The 10148-nt window shown below is 39.0% G+C and overlaps 1 protein-coding gene across 1 annotated transcript in view; it reads right to left on the bottom strand.

The window, feature by feature from the left end:
• MOB1B (MOB kinase activator 1B) overlaps positions 1-8693 on the bottom strand; it is a 33168-nt gene extending 24475 nt beyond the window's left edge. The window contains exon 1 of the mRNA XM_073002082.2: positions 8258-8693. Coding sequence (XP_072858183.1) covers positions 8258-8271 — 14 coding nt within the window. The 5' untranslated portion in view covers positions 8272-8693. The remainder of the gene's footprint in view (positions 1-8257) is intronic.
• Positions 8694-10148: the final 1455 nt, after the last annotated feature.

A 10148-nucleotide genomic window follows, 5' to 3' on the forward strand; every position in this document is an offset into this window, starting at 1 on the left:
TCATGTGTAAATATAAACAAAAAATGGTGAAGCCCAGATTTCTGTCTCCATTAGCGGTTTCCTCAATGTTCTGCATACAAGCTTCTAAGAACACAAACCCCCTACTACTTGTCCCCGATATTTGGTAAAAAGAAATATTTTGCTTGAATGTGGAGGTTCCTTTTTGGCTACTATGGGTAGTAGCTATTGACAGACACCTCTTCCAAAGCAAAATGAACTAAGGGCCACCATTATATGGTCTAGCAACAAATTTCAAAAATGAAATTACTGTATAGCTAAATAAAGGTTAGATATCACTGATGATCAACGGGCCACCTAATACAACCCTGATTAAAAGTTCTTCAGGAACAACTCTCCACAGGAAAGTTAAATTATCTGCCATCTCTAATCTTTAATTATACTTTCAAGATTATCAAATAAAGCAATTAGTTTGGGTAATTAGAGATGATAATTCAGTATCATGGGGTTGACATGGAAAGTGAAGATCAAAATGAAATACAATATTCTCTTTCACCATTTTAATCTCAGATATATGGCATTACTAAATTAGAAAATCCCTTCCTGGGTGCTACATATAATGTATGGAAGCACTATGTCAAACTATCAGCTTCACCTGTCTCCTTTGTCCATTCCTGAACCATCCACAATTCTATTCTAAAGAGAAAATCAACTAGTATAAAACCTGGAAATCACATGGTGTCTTGATATTTTCTACAATAGATCACCAATCAGTAGTGATGCCCTCCAGAAAATATTTCAAGGTAGCAATCTGACGTGGTATCAAGAGTTCCAGGTGTGAAATTTTCTTAAACATAGAATGCATACTCAGGAACCACCAAGACCTCTAACACTGTACAGTATGAAGAACTTTTGTTTCATCTATCAATGCAACTAAGGAACAAGCATAAAAAAATTGAATGGCTATTAGAACACATGCATGAAAAAGGGATTTAAAACAGTATGGTAAACAGATCTTAATACTTCAATATTGGACTCCCATTGGGAAAATAGGAATCAGTGGTCTCTTTTAAATCAACTTTTATGTACTGTAAACATGCATTAAAGATAGGAACCCATACAAAATTCTGCAAATTTGACGGTAGACAGCAAGCAATATGCTAGAGAAGATGTGGTCAGTATGGCTCCTTTATTCAGCAATGCCTGGAGTGCCCTCCTGTCGTATAATATTGGAAGAGTGTTGTTTAATTTCTAAACGAGATAGCTAGCCACACAATATAATATTGTCATCAGCTTTTACTTTTATCAATTTTTGGACATAACAGTTTTTAGTGTCTAAAGAACTGATTATAATGTTATTAGCAGCTGCAAGAATGGAAATATCATGAAAGTGGGAAAGTTTGGATGGTTCATCAATAGATGCTTGAATGAGTCATGTATTATCAGTTGCACTCAATGAAAGACTGGCGCACAAAATGAATGTAACAAAAGGAATAGAAAAGAAAGACCAATTTATAGAAATCTGGTCACCATTTTTTACATTTATTAATAACAAGTAAACTTTCATAGGACTTCCATAAGATCAGCTTAGATTCTGGAGAGATGTTGGATTAACTATTATGAAAATAATTAAACTGAAGACAACAACATTATCTTCTAACCAGAAATAGACTCCGTGTTGAAAAGGTTTGCTGTTATTTAACTTTTCCCCCCTTTCTAGCTAATAGGGAATGTTATCAATGGTTACTTGCTGTTTTTGCTACTCAAATGCACTTTATATAAAGTGATTTGAGGAGCAAAAACAGCAAGTAACCATTGATAGCATTCCCTATTAGCTAGAAAGAGGGGGAGTTAAATAAAATAAAAAATTGCATTCTGTAGTAATTATATTTTTTGCACTCTAATTTGTTAAACAAAGCTTTTTTAAAATTTCATTTAAATGTTTTAAGTGATATTGCTTTTGCTTGCATTTTGTATTTTTCTACTGCTCTTGATGTCATTTTTGATAGAAACTGAGGGAAAAACATTAAAAATATTCAATGCTGTTAATAGTAAACAGGAATCCAACCTGAAACCACCTCATAGTGTCTGTGTTTTACCAGACTTAAGTGGGAATCCTGGTAAAAGTTAACAATAAATGGATGGGAGAGCATTAATTGCCCAGAGATGGAACCCTCAGAGATGTCCTTCAGTTCAGAAGGCCTGTTCAAGTCCAATATGTGATTCAGGAACTGTACAGCTGAATAGAAGTCATTTAAACACCTGTGTACAAAATACATGAACTGTAGCAACACTCCTTATAGTGAAGTTAAAACACTAGAGGTGACAGGGGAATTTCTATTTGTGGTTTTAAACATTTATTAGTCCCTATGACTTCTGACAGCTTTCAAAAAGAAGAATACACAGAAGGTAATTCTGTCAGCCTGAGGCAAATGTTTAAACTTCTAACACTGAACACAAGAGCTCAATGTTAGAATAAAAGAACACACGCTAGAATAGATTTCAAGACAGTCTATATTTAAGAACAGTAACCTCTAATCATTGTGAACCAGTTTTTAAACCTACTGCACAGGAAAAACATGCTACATCCTTCAACTATTGCAAAAGAAACACAGACAATTTCTCAAAAGTTCTCTCTGCCTACCCAAGTTGTTCAGGAAAATTCCCCCTCAATGTAGCTAGGCTCTAGAAAGGCTAATTTGATTAGAATCTTGATTTCAAGCCCACGTAACAGAGAAGGTGCAGCAAAACTACGTATTTTATACACATTTCAAAGCCCTATTTAGGGATTCCTGTTGTATATATAAATAATACATGAAGGTGGTGAGCAAGGATGAACAGACTAGCTGCTTCCACCACCACAATGCCTTCTATGTGTTGGGGGTAAAACTGTGCAACGGCAATTCTAGGTTTGAAATCACAGAGGGGGCAAGGTGTACAAACACAGAAATGGCTCCCTGCTGCAGAAGTTTATAGACCACAAACTGCTCTGAAAAGCTGCTATCCTGAAAGCCACTGAAATACAGAAGATACAGGATATAAATGTCACATCAGCCAAACAATGTCAAATGTACCATCACACATATTTTTCCATGTTCTGTGGAAGCTTCAAAGAATGGAGTGTGCATTGTGGTGGAATGGATTAGCCACCATAAGAAAGTGCTTTTCAGCTTTTTCACAGTAGCCTTGAAATAGAGGCTAAGAAATCCCCAAAAAGTCTCCTATACAACAGCTTGGGGGGGGGGAGGGAGCCCAGTATTATAACACCATAGGGAAAGCAGAGAGTTGCTCTTTAATAAATAAAACATGAACTTATTTAAAATTTGAACGCTTGGTTGAATCAAGAAGTTGGCTTCCAATCAATATTGAGCAAAAGAGTGGTTCAAAGGAATGTCTGATCTGGTATAGGATAAGCCATTCAAAAGTAGTATGAAGGTAGCAAAAGATTTAAAACCAAACATCAAATATCTAATTAACAGCTTACCTCCACCTTGCATGCATACAGGTGGAGAGCTCCCAAGCAGCATCAAAAGGACCCAGAGAAGGTGTAGAAATGCCACAAAACATATAAAAGCAAAGTGTGCTGCTTATATACCACCCCACAGTGCTTAAAGCACTCTCTGGGAGGTTTAGAATTTAATTATGCATGCTAGACATTTACACACTTGAGCCAAACTGAAAGCAGCAATGGATACTTGCAGACAATATAGCTCCCATTTCATAGTGATTTTGCAATCCCTATGCAGGGAATTAGGCACAGACACACAAACTTGGTCCTTACACTATGAAATCTGTAAAACAAAACAGAACCATAGCATTCTAAACAATTTTAAAACATTTTGTGTTCAGTCATTATCTATACAGTATTGCACATTTGCATTCCTTCTTCCCAGAAAGGACACACAGCAAAGAGTAAACACCACCTATTTTGAACAGTGAAAACTCTTAGAAGGAACTGAAGATATTTCCAAAAAAATTGACTCCTGCGTCCATCATGCATACTAGCCAAGACAGACATTACTGTACTAAAAATAGCTACAATTAGTCCTCACTTAAAATCCTGAAATATTTTACAACAAACAGAACATTAAAACACATCATCCTAAAAATTACAAGGCTTCATAAGACATAGCTGAGACAACTTTATATGTCAAGCGGGGGGGGGGGGGGACAATATGCTTTAATCAATAACTAAAACACATGACTGTGAGAGCGTGATATATCACGGAGAGGAAGTTATACCAAAAAGAACACACATTTGTGTACCACTAAAAAAAAAAGATAATTGTATATTGCAGCAGACCGAACTGTGCAAAATGTGAAACTGGGGTGTATAAAAGGAAATGCTGTATGATCATTTTGTGTCTATCACACTAGTTTAAGAAGGCTGTGTAAGCGACAGACAGCATTTCATGTAGCCCAGTCCCAAGTTATAATAAGGTTCAAAAAGCTCCAAATGAAAGACAACAATAAAACAAATAAATGTCTTTCCTTATTCATATCCTTTTACAAGCTGGGGAGAAAGGGACTGATAGCTCAAACTTCCAAATCTGTGCAGTTTTTGGTACCAGTCTAAATATCACAGAGATTTTTCTGAAAAATGCAGTTGTTCAGATGACTAGTGCTTTATTTGGCTTTAGGAAGCAAGGTAAATACATAACAAGGATTTATAGCCAAAAAATTATTACGAGCCTTAATTAAGTAGAAAGTAGCATAAATCCACAACAGAAGACTCAACCAGACTACACCACGGATTTTAAAGCAAACATAAACAAGTCTCTTTTTTCAAGCAAACCACTTACTTCTGTATTTCAGACTTTTATTATTATTATTATTATTATTATTATTATTATTATTATTATTATTATTATTATTATTATTATTATTATTATTATTATTATTATTATTTATTGTCATTGTAAGTATATACACAGTATACCCATACAACGAAATTCACAGACACCCAGAGACCAGACACATGCACAAACATAACATTCCCCAAACACTCCCCACCCACTAAAAGTCCCCCACTAAAAATACAAACATCTACACCGCAGGCCAAGTAACACAGTCCAACTAATTATTCACTACTGGTGGTCTTTAAGCTCACTATTAATTGCAGTTATAGCTCTGGGATAAAAACTATTCAGAAAACTATTCAGTATGTACTCCCCAAAGAGATAATAATCTGTATTAACCAACAAAGAGTCCTGCAGTATGAGTTTTCCTGGACTGCAAATGAAAATACTGTATGTGACCGCATACATGGATGTATTTCACAAGATTTAAGAGTGCCTGAAAGAGTGCTAGCAACTATGACAGTCATGTGTGGCTCAGCATTGCTTTTGGGACCCTGGGAAACGTAAACACTTCTATCACACAAAAAGACACTTGACTCTGGCAGAAAAACTGTTTTTCTCAAGCTCTTTTGTATAAATCCCTACAAGTCATTTGGTCCCTTGGAGACAGTCAGAAACTGCTATTATAGATTTGTACTAGTAAGAATGCAAAAGGAACCTTATGCAACAGGATTTTTAGCTGCTACTGTCACCAAAGCAGCTGAAAAGGACCAGGTTATCTCAACGTCCTGTAACAATATACAGTCACAAAGGTTCTTAGAACCATGCAGGTATAAGTATGCATTATAGGGTTAGAATTGAAATGTCTCCTACAACCAAATGGCATGTTCTTTTTAAATTCCCAATATCCCACGTTCTAGAAGCAGAGTTTTATTTCTCCACATAACTTAAACTTGTTTATTTTGTTTGTCATGACTATACTGTTTTCACTCTTATTGGGAGGGACATGATCAGTTAGCTAACTGCTTCTGTCATTATAGAGGATACAGCTGTTCCATGTATAAGTATCAATATCAGTCCTTTTCCATACCTGCTTCTATAATAATGTCAAACAAAAGATAGCCTTAAGAATCTCAGGGCAAGTCCCAATCTCATAAGACCCAAAAAGCTTTGTACTTGCTTTTTACTGTTATTCCCCCCCCCAAAAGACGGCATAAATAACTTAGTGAATGTGAGCAAAGCTCCTCAAAAGCAGTTAACATTATGTTGTTTTAACACAGGCTAAATTTGTTGCTTGCTCATAGGTTAAAACCCAGGGTTCAATGAGATTTACTGTTGCGCAAAGGAACGCACTCTCATCTTGTTAAACTTCCTCAAAAGTTTTCTACTGTTTCTGCAAAAATTTTTATAAGAGAGGGAGAATATGTATTTTTCCCAGTATCAGATGTTCCTCTTCTCAAAGTTTTTTAACCATTTGTTCCACAGGAAGAGTCTTCCACAAAAAGCGTCCACATATTTCCAATCTGAAGGATCAAAATTCAAGTTTATTTTTTACAGCTAAAAAAAATGTGTCCTTTACCATGCCCTAGAGAGGAACTTCTTTGGCTGTCAAGCACTATGCAGCTGATTGCTAAATTTAGATACATAAGATTCTAAAATGCCTTTTTAAAACAGAACTCAATGTTTGCCTCTCCATTTCAGGGTTTGCTTGCTTTTTTTCAAAACATACATTAAGAACACAATGTTGGCATCACTGACAAGAATACAAAAGGAGGATGACAATTTCTCAAGGTTATTGTCCAAGATGCCCCCAATGCATATATATAATAGCACCAGCTGTGTTATCAGCCAGCTTCAGCAAAAGAACAACACACACAAAAACAAAAAAATCCTATCTCTTTGATACTGCCATATATTGCTTAATCATAAGTACCACCTGGGACAGATCAGTCTCATAGAAAAGAATACTGGGGAGAAGGGGTGATTGATTACCTTCTGTATTCCCTTGAGAAGGCCCTGAAGACAAGGGATTAAATTTCATTTTATGGCTACCCCAAAAAAAGAAAGAAAGAAAACACTAGGGAGTTCCAAGCTGCTATCTAAGCAAAGGAGGGAAGAACACAGACATATGGGGAACCAGACTAGTTTACAACCTCCAAGGCCCCTCCCTCCTCCAAATCAGTCCGGTATTCATAAGATAACCCCCTCCCCATTTTGACAGTGGCTGTTCAGACAAGAGCACCCAGAAACAACACCTCTCTCTCTATATATATATACACACACACACATATACATGTGTATGTATATACATGTATATATACATGTATGTATGTGTGTCTCTCTGTGTGTGTGTGTGTGTGTGTATAGGTATGTGGGTGTATATATATATATATACACATACATACACACACATGTATACATACATATACCTATGCATACATACATACATACATACATACATACACACACACACACACACACACACACACACACACACACACAAATATACCTATACCTTTGTGTATGTATACACACAGATATATACACAGAGAGAGACAGACAGACAGCTACTTTGTAGGTAGGCAGGTAGACAGACAGACAGACATGCACAGACTTTCCAACTTTTAAGAGGATGTGGTTTGGAGGCAGCAAAACCAAACATTTCAGCAGAAGGAAACACACTGGCTGAACACCCCCCCCCCAATCTCGATTTCTATCACTATGGAAACAGAAAGGGATCCTGAAACCCCCCCCATCTCTTCGCTTCCTTCCATTTGATCAAGAGGAATCCAGAATCCGTTTTCCTGTTCATTTTCTTTTTTTAAAGAAAAATCTCTTAGCAGGCAAGGGAGGGGGAGAAGCGAGGGATGCTGAAGGGGAACTAGCAATGTGAACGCAAGCTCCGAAGTAAAGAAGCGCTTTTCTCTTTTATTTTTTATTTTTTCTTTTGCCCAGTAAGGGGGAAATAAGGCAGAAGGAAATGAAGAGGGGGAAGAGCGGGGGGGGGGGGGTTTGCCTGAAAGAAAGGGAAAAAGGGGAGGAGGTCAAGGGTAAGAAGGAGACACAGACGAGGGGGGGGGAAGCAGAAGGTGCAAACATGGAAGTGAGAAGGGGGGAGAAGGGCGGCGGGGCAAGGCGCGGAGAGGCCGGGCGAAGCCCCGAGGAGAGGCTGAAAAGGCCCCAGGAGGCTTTTACTCCCAAGTAAACCCCCCCCCATTTCCTCCCTCACGGAAGCCGCGACCTTCCAGCCGGCCCTGCCTGGGGAGGCCGTCGGGCGGGCAACCCTAACGAGCCTTGCCCAGGCGGTCGGAAGGGAGGCCGAAGGGCTTCCTGTCTCTCCTCACGAAGAAGCCCCCGCCAGCTCCGGTGTCGCTCTGGGGGAGCCTCCCCGACCCAAACCCGCTGAGGAGACCGCGGGGCCGGCAAGAGGCCTGCGCCGGTCGCCCCGGCTTGCCTGCCCGCCTTCCCTCATCCACCGACCCAGCGGCCCTCACACTTACAACAAGAAGCTCATGGCGGCGGCAGCGGAGGAGGAGGAGGAGGCGTCGAAGGGACCCAACAGCAACGGTCTCACCTCGGCCCCGACGGAGGAAGAGGAGGGGAGAGGCGGCGCGAAAGAGAGAGAAGCGCGCAGAGGCCGCGGGGCGGAGAATGACGCCTGGGCCGCGGCGGCGGTGGTGGTGGCGGCGGCAGCGGCCGGGAGCCTCCCTCTTCTTCTTCCTCCTCCTCCTCAGCGGCCCTTCTTCCCGCCTCCTTTTTCCCTGACGCCTTCAGAGCGTGTGAGGGATGGCGGGGTGGCCCTCTTTTTTTTTTTGGCTCCCTCAGGCGCGGCCCCGAGAGGGGGAGGCTTCAGCCCCAAGCTTTCAGGTGACAGGACACCATGAATAGCCACAGTCCCTTTTCAGAGTTCATTCTAGATTTTTTATTGCTTTGCTAGTTCGATGTAGGTGATGGACTAATAAAAAGTTCTGGGTTGACTTTTATTGTATTACCCCTGTGAGCTTTACGTGCAAGTGCCGCTAAATAACATTTAGTCAATTGACTGGATGGGCGGGGTATAAATGCGATAAATAATTAATAACATAAATTAAAATTGTCACTCCCCTCTTTCCACCTGGGCACTTGGGGCAACCAGTTGTTACAACGTCTCTCTTCTGAATTCACTTGTTCATAATTAGTGCTTAAGAACAAATCTGTTTCGCACAACAGTCCAAGCAGCTTGTTAACATGACAATGAAAAAAAATAGGTACTGTATTTTAATGGATTTTTCTTCTAACTAAAGCAAAAAAGATAAACTGCTTTTAGAAAAGCATAGTGGTGATTGATTCTTGTATTTAAAATAAGTGGCACCTCTGCTCCGGAATAGATATATATACTGTGTCTGTGTTTGTATATGCTTTATATCTGTGTGTGTCTGTGTGCGTGTGTATGCTTTTTGTTCATAACACACATACCACAAACCTATGCCCTCCTGCTGTTTTTGGATTATAACTTGCATGACCTGTGGTCAGGGACTGTGGGATTTGTGGTCCAAAACATTTGGCTGACCTACTCTCTCAAAGAACTGAAGTAACTGTCTTTGAGCACATCCAGGAGGGAGGAAGCAAAAATAACTGGTCCCAGTTAATATGGGAGTCAGTGCTGTTAAGAAGATTTTCAGGCCCAACAGGTTTATGTGTGTATTGTTCAGTATATAAAACAGCCAAAATGTATAAGGCGACTAAGAAAAATAAGTGAAATAGGTTACGGGACAGCAAACAACCCTCTATTTTTTTCCATAATAACCAAGGTACTTTTGCAATCTACTGCAAGCAACACACTAAACAGGGAAGTTGATGAACAAGTGAATTCAGAATAGAGACTGTATAACAACTGGTACCCAGGTGGAAAGAGGTGAGTGACGATGGAGGAGGAAAAATTTAGATTTTTGTCTGAAACATTTTTAAAGCTTGGGCACCCAGACCCACCCATTCCTAGTGGCCATTAAAGCTCAATGGCTTCATGCAAAAGCATTTGCACATATGATGTTCTTTCCTCATTCTCACCCTGATGTCAGTAAATGATCTGGTTCCTGGTCTCAGATTTTAGCTCTGAAATGTTAGGGAATGAAATGTTACTGACCTGGCAAGTTGGCTTGCAATATCACCAGTAGCACCACCATAATGATTTCAAATGGGAACAGGGAAGAAAATAAAGTGTTAAGGTTTTTCTCTGTTGGTTTGTTTGTAAAATGTCTGAAGTTATATTAGTCCAAAGAGAAAAATAAAGGCAATATATTGATTAATATATTTATTATTATTATTATTATTATTATTATTATTATTATTATTATTATTATTATTATTATTATTATTATTATTATTATTATTATTATTATTATTATTATTATT

Source organism: Pogona vitticeps, chromosome 5 (genome assembly GCF_051106095.1).
Source record: "Pogona vitticeps strain Pit_001003342236 chromosome 5, PviZW2.1, whole genome shotgun sequence".
NCBI lineage: Eukaryota > Metazoa > Chordata > Lepidosauria > Squamata > Agamidae > Pogona > Pogona vitticeps.